The 25,639-nt window shown below is 41.1% G+C and overlaps 1 protein-coding gene across 1 annotated transcript in view; it reads right to left on the bottom strand.

Annotated features, from left to right (window-relative positions):
• The window catches only part of LOC118330634 (neural-cadherin-like), an 82,835-nt gene extending 57,510 nt beyond the window's left edge, over nucleotides 1-25,325 (bottom strand). Inside the window, exon 1 of the mRNA XM_035665259.1 lies at nucleotides 24,326-25,325. Coding sequence (XP_035521152.1) covers nucleotides 24,326-25,325 — 1,000 coding nt within the window. The remainder of the gene's footprint in view (nucleotides 1-24,325) is intronic.
• Between the last annotated feature and the right edge of the window lie 314 nt (nucleotides 25,326-25,639).

Here is a 25,639-nt window from a genome sequence, read left to right as displayed (position 1 = left end):
ATCCAGGTTTCCAGACACCCAGATTCCCACAGGAGAGAGACTCAGCCACAGTCTCATCTACCAAGTCTACGTAAGGCTACCTTGATCTTCCCACAGGAGCCTAGGGATGATGCCTCATGGCTGCAGGCATTTTGTCGCCTGCACACTGCATCACTGGACTGAATAAGAAGATTCCAGGAATCCAATTACCAACTTGCTAACCCTGAGCTGGGGCAGACAGCAAGAGTGCACAGCAGCGCCCAAGGAAAAGCGGTGTACAACTGCGTTGCGGTCTCTATGACTGGAGCATAGCGTGCCTTTCGCTGGAACTGATAGTAAGGGATTGTTATCCACATTAAATACAATGACACAATCTGGAAACAATGTGCACAAAAAACTCTTGACACTGTCACAGGCACTTTTTGTGTAGAATCTATTCCTGCAAAGTGGAGCAAGTCACAGAATTGTGAGCTAAGACACTATTTCCACAAATATTGGCTGTGATCTTGTGTCAACGTGGCATGAAGGAATGTCAGAAGAGCTGCCAACCAGTTCAGTAGGCTGCAATCCTCAGAGGCCATCTGCCTCACCCCAGAGAAGGAGAACCCCCTGCCAGGACAAACACAGACACACACGCATACACACACACACACACACAGATACGAACACAATCACAAAGATTTGACATACAGGCAAGTCGTCTCATCACACCCAGACACATGCTTGCACACTTGACATAGCGTTATTAGCGTGTCTCTTTCTGTCTTCCTCTCTTTCTCTCTCACACAAACACACACCAGTGCACACTTACGCACAGAGGTGAGTTACTTAAGGGCTAAAAGTAACTATGGATTTCAAATCCCATTATGTAAAAGCTCTCCTGTGTGTGACCACAGGCTATATATGTACTTTTTAATCCAAGACAAAAGCAGCAGAATTTTAAGATGCATCCTTTCACTAGCTGCGGGCTGACTCAACAGATGTGCTGTCGTTGTACGAAACAGTTCTACTTTGCTGGTTTCCCTAATATTCTGTAACATCCGAAGTAGATTATAGCCGATAATAGAAAACTATACATTGGTTATGAGCGGTACATGCATACAGCAAATGGTATAAAGTCTTCAAACTGTACGAATTGCTATAATAAATTTTTTATAGCATCTAGTGTTCGCTCAAATGAGTTGGAAAGCAGAAAACTGATGACGAGATCCCAACTCCTATTTCTTTTTTAACTGGCTTACAGTTAAGATGCATTTTGATGGGAAATACAAAGCGTTGCACTCCAGACTAGCTCTGGAGTGTTCACAACTGAAACACAATAGCTATAAAGTGTGTGACAGCTCCTAAAAGGATTGTTAGAGGGATAATAACAGAGGGAAGAAGAAGCTAGAGGAGAGAATTAATCTAGCTTTCTGCGCAGGCTTTAAAGTTGCTCTGCGGAGAGAAAAGTTCTGACTTGGATCTGACAATGCTTCGTTTTGGATAAATAGCCACTGTATCGTGGGGGCAGAGAAACTAATCAATGTTCAGATGCTATCTACTTAAATGTCGACTGCAGCAGTTTATGCAGTTTAAGTCAGATCATCCTGCCCTGTAAGACGGAACAATCCTTTCGTGATGAATAATAAGAAAGGATAAAGATTCTTTTGCAAAGTAGATGGGTTTAAAAGGCACTTAATCAAAGGAAATCAGAGCTCCCGCACTTAACATTTAGTTGACTATCAAATCTTTGCGGGGAGTAGTGCAAGACACATTCCTGCTCCTGCTTGTTGGTGTCTTTCCCAACCATGTCTCTGTAGTAATGGTGGTGATGATTTTACAAGGCTCCATCTAATTAGCTTGTTACAGAGAGACTAATCAGAGGCAAGGCAGATAATTAGAGCCTATCAGCTCCAGAATGATAATGAAGAATGTACTAGTGTGTGTGTGTGTGTGTGTGTGTGAGAGTGTGTTTGTGTGCACGCTGCATGTTCTAGGGGCTGAAAACGTGTGTGATTTCTCTCTGATCTGGTGAGATAAGTAAAGAAAGGCTGTGAGCGATGCCCCATGAGCACCAAACTGACACAACCTGCCTCACCTGACCGAGACAAAAGATCAAATAACCGGGCGAGGCAGTGTCTCAGAGAGGCTCCGCTGGATTTTTCAAAGTCAAATATGCTTTGTGCTCGCTCAGTGTGATGAAAAGCTGTAGTTTAAGCTATACTGTGTGCTACAATCCCATAAGGGTAAGAGCATCTGCTGAATGACTACCATAATAATGTATCATAAAAAGGTGGTTGACGGGGGTACACTGTGTGGTTGGCTAAGGCTCAGTGACTACGAGTGTAGTGTGTTTGCACAAGTTGTGCACGAGTGTGTGTTCTATATCACTGCAAGCCTTTCTGTTGATGTTTCCTGCTGTTAATCCTCTCCTTGGGTAGTTGCTATTTAAAGCTGCTAAGTGGCTTGCCGGTATGAAAAAAAAAAAAAAAGTTGTCTCAAGTGCTTCTGTGCACATGTACACTGCCCACAGTACAAGGACACTGAGTGTGTGTGGGAAGGGGATGAGAGGAAACAGGCTGAAAAAGAGAGGCACAGATACAGAAACACAAATATCTACAGAGGGAGAAAAAAGAGACAGAGGAGGAAGAGGCAAGGAGCGTGGAGGAATGAGTACTGTGTGATGCTTAGCAGAGAACGTAAAATAACATTACAGAGACAAGAGCACAAGGGAAGCACAACAAACAGTGTAGCACAACAGTAGATGCTGGGAGCATCCATGTTTGGAAAGATACATACAGTAGCAGAACACATACCACAAGAGGAGGAAATTAAGATCGAACATACAGCATAATTCATATGAGAGGGTCTTCTTATGGATCCCTTGTTCCTCCTACGTCCAGTGAGAGAGGAAATTAAGATACAAATACTTCTGTGTGGAATTAAATAAATTGCGTCTGCAAGCATGAACATCAATGGCCCGTGAGAGACATGGAATTTCAAGGGTGCTTTTTTAGCAGCAAGTAAATGGAAAGTGAAAATCAGCTCAATGGGGAAGTAATAAGGTACATTAACCAAATGTTTGCAGTGTTAAGGAGGCTCTATTCTAAGCCGCCCACCCCCCCATCTCAGTGCTTAAAGCAGAGTGTGAAGCCGTCAGCAGGAGATCAACACGCTAAAAGCACTGGGGACAGAAATCTATTAACTCAGGGATCCCAGCACCACACACCCTGGACTCTGTTGCTCAGAATGGCTGACACACTAACCATGTAAACACACATGCAGGCATTTTCATCCCAGAACAATTACAAATGGTAGACTTCCTCAAGTTCTGCACATTTTTCATTCTTAAATCTGCATCTCTGCAGAAAATGCACAAGAAAGTGTTATAGTGGATAGATATAGTGGCCAGTCTGTTTCTTTAAGCAACTACATCTGCAAACAATTTGCAACAGTATTGACTGGATTATGGGACAGCTTACAATGGCAAGTAATGGGAAAAAAGTAAGTCACAAATGCAACACAGACATTAGTGGCCAACTGATATGGAGTTTTCAACCGATGCCAATATTTAGAGAGCAGACCTGCCGATGGCCGATGTATAATTCCAATATCGAAACAAAGAGAAGTCATGTATAGATCTATAGGAAATGCAGGCATTTGTTTACAGCAGGAAGTTCGAGAGTAATAGTACAGGGCTTGAAACCAACCTTTTCACCACCTTTGCAAAACTCACAAGGGTGCGATCATTGTTCTACAACAGCCACACAAAAAAGGCTACGTGCAGATGTATCTGATGAAATCAGCCTTGTGAGCACAGACATCAGCCAGTGGCGATTATCTCAAAATGCTATCACAGACAAGTATAAAAATATGGATGTACTGTAGCATCTGTGGCATCGGTTAACTAAGGGGACATTTAGAGTTGACCGTGTTTTAAAGCTCCACATCTTTATTTATTTTTTATTTATTACATTTATCTCCAAGAAAGAAGAGAGAATTTTCCATTCACTTCGACACAAGTCAGAATCATCTATTAAATGAACACATCACAACAAAGAACACTGTAATGGTGTTATGTAATTTGCAAACAAGGATTCCACAAGGGGGCATAAGGAGGTTTTGCCTCTTTAGATACAAATTTTGTTTACTCAATTTGAATCCACCTCTTCTCCACAAAATGCATGTTTGTGTACAGAAATATTTTCTGCATAATTAATTTATTGTCCTTGTACACAGGAATGAAGACTGATGGAGTCTTCAATCTAAACAGAAGACCCACACCCCTCACAGCACTAGTGACTCATCAACTCTTGTGCAGTTAGAGAGAAGTTAATGAAAAACCAATGCCTGTGTAGGTAAATGGATGACTCACCAATTCAGCAGATAGCAAAACCTACAATCAGGGAGCCAAGTAGAAAAGATCCACACAGTAGTAATTACTCTGGTAGTACATCTAAGTTCTAAACTTTATTATTTTTAGTATTAATAGTATTAATGGTTCTTTTACTGAAGCTACTAAGTGTCTCTGATGCATGTTGGGGTGAGCTCAAACCTGTATGACTCTGAACAGACTAAGTGGTTTAGAAAATGGATGGATAGATAGCTCTTTCCCATCAGATACTACAGACAAAAGGGACTACAGCTATAGTCCCTTTTCTGGTGGGCTCATTTTTTCTTATAGTACAGCCAAAAGAATAACAAAATTCATTCAGTCCCCATTGTTTTATTGCTTTGAGCGAAGAAAGATGTCCCCTATTCACTTCTATTCACTCACATGAAAGAGGAGGATTTAGAGAGGAGCAAGTGTTGAATGAAGATATACTGGTACTGTATAGCCTTCAGAGACAGCAAATATATTTCAGCAACAATATTTTAAGTCCATTTAAAACAATTATGGTCTATGATTCATTTGTATTACCTATGGTTTGGTTTTGTACGTTAAAATAAGTTGAAATGTTCAAAATTACTTGAGAATATTTTCACTTTTGCAACCCACTTCCACATCTGCGAGAAATTTTCCATCTAATGTTTTACATGCAGTATTACAGATTTAATAATTAATGCACTGACTTCTCTGCACCCTCTGCAATCAATTGCTGAAAAAATTATATATAATTATAATTATTGGCTGAAAAAGAAAAAGAACACAAACTATAAGCTGACCAATGACTGATTAGCAGGAGAAACAGATATTGTGCCACCTTACCCCCACCTCCACCCACATTCTCTTAGTGATACTGAAGAGTCATGTGTGCTGCTCTCCAGAGCCTCCATCCAAGGCTTATACCCCAGTAAGACTGGCTGCAGGCACTGCCCACACACACACACAGCTACCCTCAGACATTCTCAGGCAAAAGCAGCCAGTGTTAAAAAGAAAACCCGGGCGTCTCTGTGGTGCAAGGCCAATAATGTGTAATCACAATGTCCCCACTTCGATTTGGAATTTACTGCATGTCATTCCTCTCTCTGTCTCCCCATGTTACATAATGATCTCTTGTATCGACTATTGACTTTAGCCATGAAGCATACTTTGGAGAAAACCTGAGTTTTACAAGGCTTTTAGCACACTGCATATGGGTTGAACACTACAATTTGCTTTTAACTTCTAACTTATTTCTTAATTATTGTATTTTTTATTATGTACATAACATTTTGTGTTGTGAATATGTGTCCATATTCTGTTATTTTTCCCTCTACATAAACATGATTTTCATTATATTGATATTCCGTTGCACTGCCCTGTATGTAGCTCTTTTTTTTCTTCTGTTTGCTATTTGCACAGTTGTTCCAGAGTGGTTGCAAACTCATTAGTATGTAAAAATTTCCTCTCAATAAGTTCTAATGCGTGGGTCACTGGCTCAGAGCACCATCATATCACTGAGTAGGGCTGCTCAGTTAAAGGTGCAGTGTGTAACATTAAGGAGACTCTATTGGCACAAACAGAATATTATATTCAGAGGTATGTTTTCATTAATGTATGATCACCTGAAAATAAGAATTGTTGTGTATTTGTTACCTTAGAATTAGCCGTTTTTATCTACAGAGGGAGTTCTTCCATAGAGACCGCCATGTTGAACCGCCATGAAGCCCAGATCAGACAAACCAAACACTGGCTCTTGACAGGGCCTTGCTAAACTGTATTAAATCTGTAACTTCACTGCTAGATGCCACTGAATGCTACACACTCATCCTTTAACAGACCCTTTTCACTGCAGATATTTTGCCCCAATAAGACATGTCAGTGAGTAAATGCCAGAGCGCTAAAACTGGCTCACCTAAATGGAATGCAGCCATCATTAATAAATTTCGCCTGTGCTTTTTCTGTCTTGAAAAGTGTCTATTGTGTGAAAATTATGATTCTTGTCTGAAAAAGATCGAATAATCTTGTTAATCTTGAGTAAAGCTTGTAAGCTATAACATGCTGAAGCAACATAATGACCAGACATCATCTGAACGTGAACTGACAAAAGAGAGGAGAAGCAAAAATACATCAATGACAGGAACGTTAGTCACTTTTAAAATGACTCATCAAACCCCTGCTAGCCATAAAGACATTTGATCACTGAGGTGCTCAAAATGTCATGTCTCTAACAAGTGTGAACCTATCATGACGTCACCCATTGGTTTTTGGAGTACTGTTTTGAAGCCTGCATTATGCTGATAGCCATGTTGGTTTTTCTGAGACAGCAGTGGTGACGTAATGCGAGTTGAGTTGCACTCATTGGCTTAGTTTTGAAAAAATGGTGGCTCGCCTCGTCACACATGTTGCACTAAAACGTGTTTCTGAAAAGACTTTAGACAAGAAATAAGTAGTGCAGTGACAGAAACTTGATTCATATTCAGCACGGCCTAGTTTTGACTGTTTGATCTAAGTTTTCTGCACAACGCTGAATGACTTGTCAATCAAAATGTAGCCAGGTCCTAAAGCATACCCTGTTTTATTGTCTATTTTATTCTACATGGGACCAGAATGTATAAAATGAACATCATGCTGTATTGAAGAAGACTTGGAACAAGCAATTGAGACCATAAACCCATTAGGTAACTGAGGTACTAAATCAAGTGAAAAGAAGGTAATTTCCCCATAAGACTCAATATTATCGGACTTCTTTTTGCAGCCCATGGAACTGCTGCCTGCTGGCCATTACAAATACTGAAATTTTAAAGCTTGGAAATGTGGCTTGAAATAGTTCAAATGCATATATGATTTCAAATGTCAGTGTCTCATTAAGCATCCACAGAAATCTAATTTCTGTGGACGCTTATCCTAATTTAGCTGTATAGACCATTTATCAAGACTGCGTAGACGTGGCAGATCATGTTTGGATTGACATCTCCTTCAGGACAAAGTACTGCTGATGATGGAGCAGCAGCTAAACATATTTTAGCCACCTAAAAAAGCCCACATAAAAATCATCAAATAACATCACTGACTGTCTGATTCCTCCATTGTGTGGAAATCTTTCAGGCTTTAGCTCAGTAACGTCAGTCAGATGAATATACACTATGTAAACAGGGTTTTGTTGTGATGGCATAAAGATACTGTATGAAGTCTAAAAATAAACTCAAGCTCAAACCCCCTTGCCTCTAGAGCTGTAAACAAATAACGATGCATCAATTTGAGGTTGAAAAGTTAACTGTACTTGACTTGAAAAGGAATTATAGTTACTGCATCACAGTGACTCTTTTTCGCCCGCAATCTTTCTGCTCAGCTTGTGTGTCTCATGTACCAAGGACATTTGTGTCATTTAAAAAAAAATATATGCTTGGTGTAAAGTCTATATGCATTTACTTACTGCTGAGTGACACATTTAGTTTACTTTTGAAAATGTATATTTTTCAAGCATCAAACTGATGAAATGGAACAGCATAAAATCAAGACATGGGCAGAACATCAGATGTCATGATGCTTTAAAGCGTTTGGTATAATTCCACTGGCACACACCACGCACTCATCCTATGTTTGTCCTACATAACAAATCTATGTAAGATTCTGTATGGTTGTTGTGCTATACATCAATATACAAACACAACAGGGGATAACCTATTATTTTGCCCACACTGTAGAGTGAGTGCTTTTTTGTTGGATGATGAACAAACTATTCTGACAATGTGCTGCACATATAAAGATCAAGATTTCAACTTTGAGTCTAGGACTCTTTCTTAATCCAGAATAATGGAGCCATACCAGTCTGATCAGTTTAGCAGGCAGGGTTGTTAAAAAGCCTGGGTTGAAAGTGAGTTTTGACAGCCAGAATTTTCTAGATGTATTAACTCATCTGGATTGATCAGAAACCCTACCAACCCCCTTTCAGATCGTTTAAGGGCATTTTGTGCTGTGAAGCAGAAGAAATCATATATTTTGCACCACGGAGATAAAAATTTTATAACACCTTCTCAAAATCCGTTTAGGTTTTTGATGTACAATCTTCACACACTTCATTTAAACACAAGTAAGGGGGAGATTACTTTAAAGTCAATAGCTGTCCATGGAGCCAGTTCCGATTTCCATCCCACTAAAATGTTTGGCTTGCTCTTAAAGGGAATGTGAGTCATGCTGTCGAGGATCTTTTTAGTCATGTTGGTAAATTGGTCATACAGCAAAGTCCAACACAAAAAGAAGATCCATGGTTAGGTTAGTTGTCACAGTTGGTTACTTGTTTACAGAATTGGAAGTGTTCCTGGTATCAAAATGTTAGAAAACATTACTGAAAGACTTACAGCCTGATATTTTACAGCGTGACCTCAGACACATACTGTATTCTTACTCTGTCATAGATTAAATACTTTCTTTCCCATCCTCCTCATGTCCTTCATAAACAAAGGACATTAATTGATCCTTGTCTCTAGATAATCAATACAGGGCTGGAAAGAAAAGAAAGATGCACTGAACTGCCTTTATGGAAAACACACTTTCAAACCTTCAAATTATCTACCACACAAAGGTCTGTTGATCAAACCCACAGTATAAGCACTCTGCTCGTTATCACCACAGACAAACCTCAAGGTACAAATACTTAGCTCCATTTATGCTTGGTCACTCTCTTGACATTTGCCTTTTCACAAAGGTTACTTTGTTGCACCTCGTCCCACATTTACCTTGGCCACAGTAGAGAAATTATTAAGCACACAGTCAACAGCCTCTTCCATACCTCCAGCACATTTTTACTTATAGATGAGCAAAAGAAAGACTAAAATTAAGCGTTTGAAATAAAATAAAACTTTATATTTGACTGAGTTATATTACTGTAAAACATGTTCTTCTTAACCCATTAAAAGACTGGATACAACATATGCGTGTATATAACAGTCTTTGACATTACAAAATTTCACACATACTAGCAGTTATCTTACCCTCCTGCTGTGCCACTTTCTGTTAAAAAAAGGCCTCGTTTGTGTCGATAGAGAAATGTCAAGAGCTGAGTGACGAAGCATATATCAAGTTTTCATACTGAGCTAATCAGAATGTGTGGATGAATATAGATAGAGGGACAAAGCTTTGTACTGACAGCCACGGAGGCAGATCAAAAAGGTCTTCCTTTACTTGACTGCTGATAAATTGGTCTATGGAAGGATGAGTGTGTAGTTCTGTGTCTAATTGTTTCACACTAATGAAAAATACTTTTCTTTATCTAATTAAACTATTTTAAATGTAGTTATTGGGAAAAGATGTAAGATATGTAAAGATCTAGCATTTAAGAGGATCTACAAGAAATGTTAGTATGTACATCTATGTTTTCATTAGTGTATAATCACATGTAGCCTATATAAAAGTCATTATGTTTTTGTTACCTAAGAATGAGCCTTCCATGGAGGCCAACATGTTGAACCGCCATGTGTCTACAGTAACCCAGAACAGGTGGGGATTTTTTGGCATGTTCTAGGGCCACCGTTGTCCTGCACACTAGACCATATTATCTCTTTTTTCGCCAATGACTAAAGAAGTACTTAGATAGAGATAATGTAAAAATGCTAGTTATGATTACTGATGCAGCATTAAATGTTGCATCAGTTCGAGGAGAAGCTGGCCCTGCACAACCACACAGGGGTTTTCACTTTTTTCGGCTATTTATACCAGTACTCAGATTAACAATTAGTGGAGGTATTATGGAATAATGAGAGGTGACTAATTTCATAGGATACATATTGTGGAATACTGTATATAATAAAATGGAGTGATTTTTGAAACACCCTTAGCTTCAGTTTAAGGGGTCACAACTGCAACGAATGTTTAATCCTTAACAATGCATTATATTTTATAATATGCTCACTGTGAGCACAAGTTGCCCACAACTGGTTCTTTCCCCTGTGATATTCTCTCTTTTTACCAACAAATTTATTTAAGTATGCTGAAGACATGGTCTTAGTTGACCTCGAAAAGTTGACAGTTGGCCAAGACAAAATAATTAACTATCTGCAAAAAAACAGATCTGAAAAGAGAGAGCCAGTTTCACTTGATGGCCAACATTTTGAAACTGTGTTAAACTTTAAATACCTTGGTACAGTTCTGGACTCCCAGGTGAGCCTATCTGAAAATGCAGAGAGTATATTTTTTAAGAGATCCTCACAGCAACGTTATCTTCTTAGAAAACTCAGCGGCCTCGGTTTTAGTCAGCAGATTTTAAAACTAGTGTAGAAAACTATTGTTGAGAATGTTAACTTTTCACTTTCCACCCTGGTACGGTCACCTAAACTGTAGATCTAAGAATACACTCCCTGGGATTGTGTCAATGGCAAGCTAGATAGTTGGCAAACCCCAAAAGTCCTTGACTCAACTTTTTATAGAAAGGTTGGAGAAAAAAGCAAGGAGTATCGGGGCAGATGTCTCCCATCCTCTCTTCAGCCAGTGTGAGCCTTTGAGCTCCGGGAGGTGCTATAGAGTCCCTCTGGCAACTAAAAAGTCCTTCATCTCAAGTGCTATTAATATTCTTAATTCTACAAAGTGCCTGATGAGATTTTGGCCACATACATTGACTTTAAAAAAAAAAAAAAAAGGTTCAGTCAAGAAGACTATTCTTTTGCAAATAGTCCTAGTAGTTCTCTTTCCATCCTGAATTTACCCATCTCACGCATGATCACTCATAATTTTCGTGCTGCCATTATCTGGGGCTGTCAATCCCGATAAAATCTTGGTAAAAAGTAAAATATATTTCCCTTTGAATGTAGTTGAGTAGTGGTATTAAATTGCATAAAGGAATAATTGAAGTAAATTGCAATACCTCTGTAGAGTGCTGCAGGAATTAGTGATAAAACCCCCGAACTGAGTTAGCATTTTAGCACTTCTGGTTCCCTCGCCTTGAAGTCAATGGGTTTTTGAATGTGCCTAAAAAAAGTCTGTGGTTAACACATGCTTAACATATTTTCACATTTTGTTCTACTACAAAAAATACGTCATCATCGCCCATCAGTGAATTTTTAAGCTTTTACGCCCCTTAAAAAAGGTGGTTAATTATAAGTGGCTAAGTGAGACCACAGAAGCTGATGGTGATTTTAAATGTCAGCAGAGACTTATTTACTCATTAGTCCACCTTTACAGTCTTGTTGTGTTTATACTTGGGCTCTTGTAAACTATTGTACCTCAAACTTTCCAATTTATAGATTTTAATTACACAATTTAATTAGAAGGTAGAACTTTAGTGTTGGAGATGTTAAAATCATGTGACTGTGGTGTAGTTCGTTATAGTCTAACATTAGCGTTTTACTTTTGGCGTTCACTCATGCTTACATAAATCATAAAAGTGGTGTTCATTTGTGAAGATTATGTTGCTAAATAAAACATGTTAGTATCACAAACCTTTGTTTGCCACAGAACTTATTTTCTGCAATAATCTAAAAGTCCCATTGGCATAAAATACATCATCCTGCAGCACTTTATACTGTACTTGTAAAGCACTTGAATAAATGTACTAGTTACTTTCTGGTTTGGTGTATGGCAGTGTTAGAAGCAGGTACATTCAATTGGAAGTACTAACATAAGCATAAGTGGGATGAGATGCAACAAACAGCTCCTTCACACTCAGTGACTCGTTTTCTGCGCTAAGCTAACGTTCAGCATCTGTGCATTAGATGGACAGAGATTATATTGATAGTCCTCTGACTTTAGGCACCAATGCATACGCAATTTCCTGCTCTTTATTTCATTTTTTCAAGTTGGACAATTGCTGACAAACCATCAGCAATGCGAACAGTAAAGCCTACACTCTTCCACCAAGTACCACCAACACACATAAACACAGAAACAGGCCAAGTCAACTCAACATTTTAGCAAATTCAAAATACAGCATCAAAGCCAACAGGACCCATGGCTCCCAACAAATCATTATTAGTCCTATAGCATAATGAGGGCAGTAACAGGTTGAATGTTGATGCAAGATAACTACTTGTTCAGTTGTGTCTTTAAGGAACATGCACTGGTACTATTTGCATTTCTTAAGAATTCAAAGTTTCGAGGCCCTGACTAAAAATGTTTTGTCTAGACAAAACAGCCCTTTTTCACTCTAAGTATTCTGTAAAATGACTTTAGATTGGGATTTAAAAGCTTCCTAACAGACGCTGTAGCCCATTTATTGTGTAAGAATAAGATCTTAAGGCTAAACATTGATTGGAAGGCAACAAGCGAAAACGGAAATTCAGCTTCATGAGCTCTCGTCTAAGTTATATAAACGCTGTACAGCTCTGTTTTCTCTGAGATTTTGATGGGAAGGAGAAGATAAACAAACAAACTGAGCTTTCTGGTGGATTTTTTAAAATGAAATTAAAGTGACTACAAGTGATTGACAGTGCATGGGATTCCTTGCTTCTTCTCAAATGAAACTGGGCAGAAATAACTGTACAGATAGGTATTAGGTTACATTTACATAAGCACTACATTAGCAGTCAAGTATTGTACATTAACAACTATCTGTGATATATCATACATAATTAGATCTGGCTGTGAAGTATGCTTTCACTTCTCAAATGTGTGATGGAACAATGTCGCTGCTATCCAAACAGACACTTAAGGGTAGAAATAATATGCACTGAAGCATGCGTACACTACAGTGCATCATGCTCTCACCCAGCCTTCCACCCACCCACCCACTACACTACAAATGACATGGATGTGTAGTGGCACATATGCACACCCTGTCGCACAGTTCACAGCAGGGACCAGTCATTTGGAAAGGTGGCAAGGAGAGTTAATCTAAATGACATTGCAAGATGGGATATTCCAGTGCAATCTCTCGGTAGGATCTAAGGTATACAGATATAAATTGTTGTTTGGCCTCCGCCTGCCCTGCTCGTTCTGGGCTTTCATTTTCCTGCATGGAGCAGGAAACGTGTATGTTTCCCCAACTTGTGTATACGTCACGTGTGCATTTATGCCTTGTCCGCAAGAGTGTCTGTTTGTTGATGTCCAAGTATTGAAGTTTTATTGAATTGCCTCTTGCTTGTGCCATCGTGTGCTTCTGGGCTTTCACGTGTGTAGAATTGTATGCGCATGTATGGATGTGATGTCAGTGCGGCGCATACTTTTGTGTGTGTGTGTTGTTTGTGTACTGACGCGTAACAGTAGCTGTGTACATGCATGCGTGTTTGTGTGTGTTTCCAGGAGAAAGCAGATGAGTGAGATGCTCCTGTGCACCCCTCAGCTCTTACTTGCCTGGGGTTAAGTGGAAAGTGTGAGGAGTTCCAAGAAACCCAATGCAGCTTTAGAAAAAACAAAAAACTAGATTCCTCAAGGGATGGAGAGCAGGGTTGGGTTTGAGAAGAGAATTGGAAAGAAAGGAAGAGAGGAGCAGAGAGGAGAGGAGAGGAGAGGAGAGAGGAAAGGAGAGAAGAGAGGAGAGGAAGTAGCAATTGATACCATGTTGCTCTCTTTCATTCCAGCCAGAAAGGCACACTGTTCATACCAGAGGCTTTCATTTGGTCATTAGTCTCTATCAGCACCCGTCTGTTAGTGTTAGTGTGTGTCAGAGAGCTATCTTTCTCTCTCTCCCTGGTTTGATGATGGAGAGGTAATTTCAGCTTTATGACGGTATGACTCTAATAATGAGGATGGGAGAGCTGAGAGCATGTGAGGGCGGGAAACTGTGAAAAATACTTTGTGCATTTCTGTGTGTGCACATACAAAAGCACACATCTGTGCCTTTTCTCTGTACGCTACATATGAGTGCGTGTGTGTGTGGGTACGCAAACGGGACAGGGTCCAACTTCTACCACTGTCCCCATCACTGAATGAGCTGTTAATGGAGAGTAATGAGGGAGTACTTTCATGGCAGATGTGCCCTCTCTGTTTTACCCCGAGATGGTAAAACTGACCCAAGCGAGACATCAGCAGGCAAGCAGCCGCTCCCGGCTCTGATATAATGTCTGCATGTGTTGTGGGAATTTGAATGGTTTGCTCGCTAAGTTTGCCTCATGCTGCTGTACCCCAGGAAGTAAGAGTAAGTATCATTTCGACATAGCACCTAGAGTCACATTAAATGACAAAGGCCCTGGCAGTGTCAGCCAGGCCCAAAATCTGTTAGAGGGCCATCTTCTTCACTGGAGTGTGAAATTATTTTAGCTCTCTGCTCATTATAGGATTTTAAAATGCATTATAGTTAGGGCTTTTATGGTGTGCCGCGGCATTAATTCAATTTGCCCCATTCACGCTTTCTTATTATCACGCTCAGTTCAAGCTACAGGGGGAGGAAGCTGCTGAGCAGTGCTCCCCGGCCTTATCTCTAAAGGATATAAACTACACTACCCAGCTCAATCAGAGCCAGCCCGGACTGCTCCATCCATTCATCCGCTTTTCCTCTGTCTCCCTCTCCCCTTTTCTCCAAATGCTGCTTCCTGTGGCGACCTCCATCTCTCTTTCCATCCTCCTTCCCTCTTTCCATTTTCCTTCTGAGTTGGTGATTGATGGGGGTTGTCCTCGGAGCCCTTTCGATATCTTTCCATAGAAACACATATATAGGCAAACAAACACAAACACACAGCCCCATGCACGGAGCCACCAGCACACACAAACATATTCGCACAGCAAGACCAGGGCCAGGCAGAAGCAACAGAGGGAGCCGCACAGGTTTAATAGGAAAACAAGCCACAGTGTATGGGTGAGACAGCATTAATCTATCACTGAAACCAGAAGCTGGGTCTGTGTTTGTTTAGCACACCAGAGAGGGAGGCATTCTGGGAACACCCTATCAGTGTCTGTTATTGTGCGAAGGTACAATAATGTGTTGAACATTGCAAATGTATTCCTGTGGAAGTACAGCAGATTATTATGGAGCAGCAGTGAGTGTGGATTTGAGCCCTGACGGCATTCCTCCAATGTAAACGCTGCATTCTTGCATGAATGCACACTGACAAAACAACACATGAACATGGTTTGTCCATTGTCTACACTGAACACACACACATGCACAAAAGATGCTACACACTACACTAGTCACATGCATTAAACTGTAACTCAGCATGTGACCACAGCCTGGCTTATTGGTAATGGGGGAAGAGAAAGAGAGGATGAGGATAAAGTCCTCATTTAGATATCTAATCCAGTGAGCAGTCTGTCCTGTGTGGACCATCATCTCCCATCATTAACAGCAGGCCAGCAAGATTAAACAAGATCAATGTGTATCACCCACTGTGTGCGAGAGAAACCAAGTGTTAAACTCCCCCACCTCATCAGGATTTATCACAATATCTGCTATCAAAGCTACGTTAACAGAACGGAAATCTATGATTATATCCAACATATGAAGTAAAGAGCAATTAATCAACTTTAATGCCCCAAATCAGTGATAATGTTCACAAATTCACATTGGATAAATATGATCTCATGTTAATATTTTTAAAAAGTAATGCTCCATCTGCAGGATTTTACTGTAAATATATGGTGATCTAGCACTCAATCCAAACATTAAGACAAGCTTCTCATTTTCAATTTTGAGTGCATGATTATTAATGGCGCCAGCCGAACATTTAGGGATAGACACGAGACGTGAGTTTGACAGAGGCAGCCATTTCTCAGTCAGAGATATCCATCAAAACCAACACAAAGTCAAGTAATTATTGAAATTACTTGATTAAACAGCAGCTGCAGTGTCAGGGCAGAAAGGGCAGCAGTAATTACGAGTCGATAACTTGTGAAAAATGACGCAAAACTGTGGCCAGAGTCTAAACAGCAGATATGCAGTTCACAATGTACAGTTTGTAAAGAAAAACTTTTTTTAACATTTTCACTTTCCACATCCTAATTTTCAAAATCTTTTGCTTGGTTACATTTTGAGTGGAAGGGGTTATAATGGCTAAACGTTGTGAACTCAGTTCCAGGTCTTGATCCTTAATATGTGGCAGTGGCGCGTGTCTATGTGTTTCCACTGCAAGGCTGGCATTACTAACAATACAAACAACACAGCAGCCTCCCTATCCCATCCTTCTCAGCACATCATAAGACTGTAGAGACCATATGGTCTGATTAGTCCACAGAATTAAGCCCTACACTGTCGAGGCAGAGAGAAAGATAGAAAGAAAGCCATGTACGTTCAGTGGTTCCACTGAGAACAGACACAAATTGGTAGCTGGAACACAGTTAGAGAGAAAAAAAACCCTCACACACATGCTCCACATGCACAGGCACATGAGCCAAGTTTGGATCTGGCATTGCAGAAATGTCCCAATACAGATAGGAAGGACATAACAATAGCATACAATAGACTGTCCAAGCCAGATCACAAAACAAGCAAGAACAAAAATGATCTTCTGTGTGTCCTCCTTTGTGGTGTTCAGATCCTCTTTTTGCACATCTCTCTGTATGTGCCACTCTCTTACACACAAACACACTCACAAAGTCCCATTTGGAAATATCCACATAACAGCCCATGTATCCCATGCACTCTTCCTGGATGCTCATCAGACCTGAGAGGCACTACATTTTCTCTGCATCAAAGACACCTGCTACTGTAATCAGCAGTCCTCTGGCTGTGATGGAGTTGTCGACTTTTTAGCCTCCCTGTTTCCCGGAATTGATTAAATAACTGAACCATGAGATGGACATCATCTTCAGACACATTTTCTAATCTAAGCTGCAATTCCCTTGCCTTCGTCTGAGTCTTTTTGATCGCCAGTCAGACTAAAATACTAAAGAAAAAGTATTTTTCTTCATTCTACCATCGCCTTTTGCATGGCAGTCATTTTCATCTTTTTAACAAAAGCCACACTCACACTGCGCAAATTGGTGTCGCACAATTACTGCAATGACTGCAATTTGTGTGCTTTACTCTAAAGCAAAGTTCATGGCATGTCAAAACATCTCACTAGGCAACTTGGCCAGCCATGTGATCTTTTTCCCTGCATTAAAAATCTCCTTGTTCACAGTTCATTCAACACAGCTTTCAAACTTGCCTGTGTCCTGTGTGTTTATCAGTGCCTTCTTGGGCCACCGAGAGCGGAGCTGCAACCATTGTTATGCTCAGTTAATTGGACCTTTGGGTACAAAAGGTTGAGAAATTCAAGACCAAATAGATAAATAAGCACAAGCACTGAATTCCCACGACATATCCCCACGCTAGCTCCAATTTTCCCTTGCTCATTCTAGCCTCATAGGCGGGCTTGTCTGAAAGGCTGATTCATTAGAGTGCTTCAGGACAGTTCTATCAGCCTTTCGACTCAATCACACACCTACCTCTCCGCTAGTTTGTAAACTATCAGCAACAGTCTGTCACAGCCTATTCTGCGACATATAAATTGTTGTTTAAAGTGATGTTTTGTGACTGCGAGCAAAACAGCTCCTGGTTAATCAATAGCACAAAATCAATTCAGCTCACTGGGGAAACGCCACAGAAAGGCTAGCCAACATGCAAAGGTAGAGCCAAAACAAAAGTTTAAAATGGGCAGGGGAGATGTCAGGTATGGAGGGGACATTCAGCCAGTGAAATAAACGGTTACTGTGTTCATTATAAATCACTACAAATTTAGGCAATCACAGCAAACACAATAGTGGGAAATTGAATTACATCAACAGAACACTAAAACTCAAACCTTTGTCTCCTACAAAGCTGGTGCCAGTGCATCATGGATTAGATTTAATAAAACAAAACGTTCTCAGTTGGGATAAGCTCCGTGTACAACGTGCAAGTCAGGCTCATTTATCACACAGGTAGACACCAGGCTGCACAGAGGCATTCTGGGAATCTGTGCCGTTGGAGGTCAGCAAGACATTTACCTGACAGCGCCTGCCTCAATGTGCAATGTCTGGAGTTGACAATGTCTGTGGTAATGGGCATCAATAATGCAGACCCTTGGCCAGATAAAACCTCCCTGTCGCCATGACTGTTCTCACAGCACTGTGCACACCTCCCACTACACCTCACACAACAAACCTGCCTAATTTATGTGGGTTGAATATATAAGGTTTCTGCTGTAAACAGAAAGACAGACATAAAAATACATACTGGCTCATTCCACATCTTTAGCTCTATAATTATTTTTTAACTCCTGATCTGACATCAGTATACAGATATCTCCTCTTCCTCTCCCTTCTGTTTGTTCTGGTAGCAGGAATCCACCGATCTGATCTGGCGTCAAGGTCCATACTGACCTTATTAGGCAGATGAGACGTGACCGATTCACATTAAATGCAGTTTCTCTCATTCTCATTATAAAGTCATAATAACATTTGGTGATTCTGCTATCAGTTACATTCATTAAGTCACGGCAGGCCACTGACTCAGTTTTCAGTGCCACAGAAATCCCTGGAAAGTGTCCTTAAAAGAGTAACGACAACATCAGTCGTATGAGCAAATGCCCAATAACAGCATATGTTTACGTTCAAGTGACGGAGACTTCTAGCTGTCACAGGAATTGTGATTGTTTCCTACCAACAGTCAATGTTATTATTTTACAATCTCACCATAAAGCAATGTGTTTTAACCCACACTATGATCTTTCCCTAACCAAGTGTTTTTTGTGCTTAAACTTAACCAAACTTTGAACACAGCGTTCCTCATGGAACAGTTTAAACTGTCTTTTAAGTTTCAAGTTATTTTTGTCCTGCTGATGGGGATATCAGATCAGAAAACCTTGTTCTATTGTACCTTTTATTTAGAGGACTTGTTGGAGAATCCCTGGCCCCTTGTTAGCTTACATAAAAATGACCCTGGTGAGCTCCAAGTTTAAATTTGGATAAGTGCTCAGTAGCCTAAGTCGTACTGGGAGACAAAACACTATATTCTGTCTTTCTATCTCTATCCTTGGCTTTCTTTCTTCCTGCCGTTCCAAAGGGCAGGTCATACTTTTCTTCTCATCTTCCCTCCATTTGCCCTCAAAACAATCTTCAGACAAATACAAGCACACATTGCCCTTTTCACAGCTGTATAGTACTATATTTTTTCCCACCCCCCAGTGCCCTGTAGCCATCCACCCTGCACTACAGGCTAGAGTACATGCACACCTCATTCCCCTCCTGCCACCCCAATAGTTCCTCACTTCTGCCCTCTAACCATCTGACAATTATGTTTCACCAGGCTGACCTCATCTGCAGTATACAACTCCCTGCCTCTGATCTGGCTGCCCTTTACTTATCTTCAATAAAGCTTATAGGCACACGGGAAAAAAAACAATCTCACACTGGCACGTGTTTACGCACTGCTTCAGCATTTTTCTGCCTTCATCATTCCCAGTCTTTCTCAGTCCTGCTTAGGTTTCTCATCTTTGCCTCGCTTAACCTTCCCGATCTTACACCCACACTCTTTGACCACCAGCATTACAGCCTGTCCTGACCTTTCTGTGTCCCTGATAGTAGTAGTCTTGCATCTCCTTTAAATATCTCTTCTACGTGTAGAGAGCTACTTTCCTTCTTCTCCCTGCTCTTGTTCTCTTGCTGCTTAATCCCATCTTTAAAAAACTGTGGCAACCACACTCCCCTTCCCTCCTACATGGCATCAGATACATGCTAAGACTGTAGAGAAGAGAGGACTGCAGGGATGTTGCTTAGACACATTCATCGGATATCTAAGAGACCACAGAGTAGAAATCAAATGCTGCAGGCATGTTACAGCTTCGCAGCATGTCGACAGAAACAACAAATCTGAGAATATCGGCTGCAGGGTATCTGAAAGGACAATAATAACATTTAACACGTGCACAGACTTATAGACAACAAATGTGCACAATTAGACATGTGCATAAAAAAAACTCATTTATATGCACATGCAACCACAAACATGCTCACAATCACACACAAAATAAAGCATTATCACCACAGGCATTATTTTTTTTACTAAATTTAATAAATGCAGACAGCTTTTTATGAAATTGTTTTCTACTTAAACAAACAGCCCCACAGTCACAAATTACAAACAAAAATGAGATCGGGGTCTCTTCTCAATTCATTTCACATCACAAGGGGAATATGCAAATATAATGGGGGGAAAAAAACGAATATGAAAGGGGAAATTGGATTAAAGACAGCATGAGGCGAGATGCTGACTATGAGACACAGACAGGAAGAGATAGAAGGAAAGTGTGTAAGAGAGAGAGAGAGAGAGAGAGAGAAAACAGGCTGAGAAGAGGTGATTACCATGAGCTGAATGCCACCCTGCCCACAGATACCTAACGGAGAGAGAGAAACCACTCCAATATCCCCCACTCCAACTCACAAAGGACTGCACCACTTGTTCAATACTCCTCCTAACCCGTCAAATACCATTAACAGATTCCTACTCAGGTGCACAGAAAGGGATTCTTCTGGTGGGACAACCAAAAGCAAAAAATTCCCCACCAATACAAATCTAAACTGACATCCTCTGTGGGCCAGCAAGAATCCTTTACAGGAAGAGCTGTAGAGGTCCCACACTCCCTCTCCTCAAAACAACACCACATAACCAGTTCCTATGAGTCATGAGTCATGGCCTACTTCCATTGCTTTTACCTTTTTTTCTCATATTGCTGGTTTGATACACAGAGGCTATGTCAAAAACATATCACTTCATTGTTTTCTCTAGGGATTTTTGGTGTACTGAATATAGTTTAGAAGGTAAATATTTCTCCAGCATTAGCAGGGGATCCAGTCAAGGAGAAAGAAGGAATGTTTTCATAAGGCCTTGAGCAAGAACACTCCTTAGGCAAACAAGGTGATTCTACTAAATGTGATGCTTCAGATGTGGGAGGAACAGTGTCAGGGGGTCCCGAAATCCTGTTTTATACAAGCAGCAAAGTTCTGATTAGATCCCAACCCCTAAAAATGTCTTATTATCATCTCTGAATAAGTTTAGTTATCTAAAATTAATGCTCAATACATATAGTCTGGTGATGAGTTATACAACGGTTTTGAGCAAATTATAATTAAAAGAAGTAAGTGAAAATGTTTTGTTTTGACGAAAGAGAAAGTAATTCCTAACTTTGGTGTGTGGGTTGTAATTAAAAAGTAAGTGGCGTAATGAATCACAGCACTGTGATGGTAATACGTAATATAAGAATATTACTTCAGAAATTAGCAAGACTAAACACTAATCCTAAACTGGTTAAACAATGTTATTGTTCATACTGAGCAGTCATATGTGACAATATATTGCATGATTACATTAAATGATCAATTTCTTCTGAAAAGGCCAATCACGACGATGACTAATTGAATCAGATGTGGATAGCAGCAGCAGCAGATACGAGAGTTATGGTAAATTATTTTAATCATATTCATGGCAATGAGAGGAAACCACATTTTGGTGTATGTAGGCCTGTATATCTTTTTAGAAATGGCTGACTAAATGCAATTCCTGGGTAAAATGTGTGCAAACTATTCTGGCACTACACTATCTGTCCTGATGCTAAAACATTCTGATGGCATACTTAGCGCATTATAACCTTATTATTCAACATTTATTCAAATAAAACCTTTTAACACTGTTTTTGATTAATACAACCCACTACAAAGACGGTTCAGTGTTCAAACATGTCACGTCTTAGAGCCATGTGGGGGTACAGAGGATGAGTTTTTGGTAAGCACATTTTCTTTTAGGTAAGTATGTCAATAAGGATGGACCCCATACTGAGAGTAATCCAGTACTGCTGTTCCACCCCCCCGCGCCCCCATCTGCAGTGTGCCAGAATAATTCATCTGAGATATCTAAGTGTCAAACTAGACTTTTTAATCTCCATTTGAACAGAACAAATAACAGCTCTTTGGATGGCTCTAATCACAACGCTATACCCAAGGCAAACTTATTAACAAAAGAAAGCCTTGCACCAGTGTGATTAGCATTTCATGCCCAAATTAACCAGTTAATGAACACATTCACTACACATTTAGTAAATCTGCATTCACCAGTGAATAATAAGCACATGTACTCTTATTCCCATATTATTGAAATTATCCGAGAGAGCAAACATTGAGCAGTGAAGCCTGTTAACATAAAATCAATCACTAAAGTAAACATTTCCATAAGGGCTAGAAGAAATGGCTTTACAGAATAGTGGCAGTAGTAGTGGTAGTTAGTGATAACAGTATGGGAAGCAGCAGAATCAGCAGCAAGTCTTTTCATTAGCACTGGTGCATCTGTGATAGAATAAAAGTGGCTCAGTGTAAATGTGGACAAAATGAAAGGAAGACACAACAATTGAACAGAATCCCTACAATGAAGCTACCATAAAAGAAAAAAAAAACAATCCAACGCTGGCACTGGTTTTTGAAGCCATGGTTTGTCATGCTGTGGCACTGGATTGGAGTGTGTACCTATTATTTTGTCCACCCTTTGTATGTGCTGCTGACTTGAATATTCTTTGATCTGCGGGGAGACTGCCGTCTGACAGCGTTTTCTGTTTGACATTCAGCAGGTGACTGTCAGCACCACGGACAGCTCTGTGCTACAGAGAGTTCACCGCGGTGGAGTAAGTTGATACGATGCAACACATGAGGCCTTATTAAAACTGTTGTTATTGTACCTGGGGTGAATTTTAGTATGACTATGCTGTCTCACACTTGCATACAAACAAACACCCACACAGACAGGTGCACAGACACACACAAAGCATCTCACTCATTCTCGTCTCTTTCTCTAATGTGTGTACGAGCTCACTCCTTTATCTGTGAGACAGGCCACGAATTTGACACCCAAGCAAACCCACAGGCAAAGGAAGGAGGCGAATGTATGTGGGAGATTAGGTTAAATCTCTAAAAATACCAAATAAAAACATCTAAAATGGACTCGTTCACTCAGAGACACGTGTATGCAGGGATTGGGAATGAGACAAGCAGAAGAAAGGCATCCCGTCAGGATTCTGTCTGGAAATCTGTAGTCACAGGATAAAGGACATGCCATGCCTTTGATCAGGAGAGGAGAGTTTCACAGGTGAGAGAGGGAAAATGGAGGAAGGTATCTGAATATCTGTCAGGATAGAGCGGCTTATTTCTGTTACGCATCTGTGGAGGAAAAAAAAGTAGTCAGAATTCTGACTATTTTTGCTCTCTCTGTAAAGCCTCCAGACAGCCCTTTGCAAGAATGTGTCCCAATCAGGCGTGCAATTACAATCTAGAACATGCTGTGCAATGTAACAGCAGCAGGCAATTCAAATGAAAACAGCGCACACTGTTTCCTGCACACTGTGTAGCTCAATTACAAAGCAAAATCATTTTGATTCCCTGTTTTTGTTTTTGTTGTTGTTGTTGTTAAGCTTCAAGTCTAACTTCCGGAAGAGCAAAATAGAAAAAGTTAGAACAACTCACACACGAGTTTCACCTTTCCTCCAAGAATTTGAGAGGTTGACTGACTGTGGCAATGCTACTTCAAATCCCTGGGACTAGAGAGTGAATGAGAGGAGGATTAGAGGGGTAATGCCAGTAGATGAGAGAGAGAGAGGGTCGAAGTGGTTTGCCACTCTGCAAGGATTAGCTCTGAAAACAACTTCACAGTCGCAAACTATGTCAATCAAGGACATAATTCGACCAGTTCACAAAGACACTTATACATAAACTGAAAACGTCATTTTTTCCCCTGCTACAAATGAGCCTGTAACGCTCAGTTTGGCTAGAAATATCTCGTGCATGTCAAAATAAACCGGACAAATACATTTTTGTAAATTCATCCGAATGTTGAGCTCATATTCCAGGTATGCGGATGGATAGATGATAATGAGACACACCTGTGGAGTGAGCCTATGCTGCAGCTATACCCTGACAGCCCTGTATGGATATGATGGATGTCAGGCCTGTCGAGGGGCTCCACTGATGAAGGGTGAGGTGTCCAGATGGCAGCACAGTTTTACCATGTGCATGTAATGTGAAGCATTCCATTAAAATAGGGCATCATCACCACAATGCAAATAATTCCTGGGGAAAGGGAGGGGAGGGGGGTGCATGACTTAACTTAAGTGCAGATTAATGGAGGAATAGTCTACACACCTCGTTTATCCTGAATCTTAATAGTGAGCTCCACGAAAGGCTCTGTCTCCCTATCCAGCCTCCGGGTTATTGTGATATCTCCACTGTCGCGCCCCACGGTGACCGGAGAGCTCTCCGACTCTGGGTAAACCAACTCGTAGGCGGCTGACTGAAACCTGGTGGGACTCAGGCTCGTTATGACCGAGCCGATGCTGGCATCCTCAGACACGTTGAGGGAAACCAATGTGCCAGGGTCAAGTAGTGCCCTCGGCGACCGTCCGGCCCTTCCTGACCCCGTTAATTCAGCAGGACGCGTCGCCCACCGCTGTGGCGCAATAGTAACCACTACACCTTTACTGGTCAGAGGGGGCCATCCGTGGTCTCTGGCGAAAACACAGAATTTGACTTCAGAGGGGAGCCCCAGAATGGAGTCAACCAGCAAAACTTCGCCTGTTTTTGGGACAACATAGAAACTGCCATTTTTGGGGATGGAAATGTATGTCAACTCTGCGTTGTTGCCGCTGTCTGCGTCGACAGCCTCCAGTCTGTAAACCACACTACGGAGAGCAGTGGTGTCATCTAAAGTTATGTGAACGGCGTCTGCACTGCGAAAAGTCGGATCGTGATCGTTGGTGTCCAAAACGTCCACTTTTACGGCCGCAACCTCGAAGACGACCGACTCTGACACGCAGACCTGGCAGCACACACCTAGGCTCAGCAGGTATTCTGAGCGAGCCTCTCTGTCTAAAGCCCTGGAAGTTTTTAGCAATAGATTTCCCCGCTTGTGGTGGGCGAAGACGCGGAAATCTTCGCTGCCGTTTCCATACAGTTTGAAGTGCATCCCGGAGACTGGGCACCATTTTTGCGCGTTGATGCGCCTCGCCGGAATGCTCAGTCCGTTTACTTTAGAAGCCGGCGGGGAGTTCTCAAAAACATGACCGTGAAAGAAAGGCAGTCGCTCCCGTGTTTGATATCCAGCTGCCGGCGTCAGAAGGCAGCATAACAAAAAAAAACAAATCATGTTGTGCGGCAAGTTGTGTACCTCCAAGCGACTCAGGGGGGTTGGGAGAAAACCATTAAAAAAGAAAATAAAAACACTTGAGAAACATTTCCCTCATAGTTATCCACGATGTGATCCTTCCAGGAGACCCCTCTGAACTTAAAGCGTTTTCATCCTGGGAGATCCGTCTCTTGGCTCCACGCACCACGGCCGCGTACAGGCAGTCCACAGCGCTGCAGGCAGTTGGCTGTGTTGGTACCCAGCGTTCAGCACCAGAGCACCGGACAGCGCCAAGCGCGGGGGCGTGGCGGCGCACGGGGACGGAGCTCCTCGGT

Source organism: Morone saxatilis, unplaced genomic scaffold (assembly GCF_004916995.1).
Source record: "Morone saxatilis isolate NCDOM2014 unplaced genomic scaffold, NCSU_SB_2.0 Contig2, whole genome shotgun sequence".
In the NCBI taxonomy this organism is placed as follows: Eukaryota; Metazoa; Chordata; class Actinopteri; family Moronidae; genus Morone; species Morone saxatilis.
This window is presented reverse-complemented; position numbering and strand designations above follow the sequence as displayed.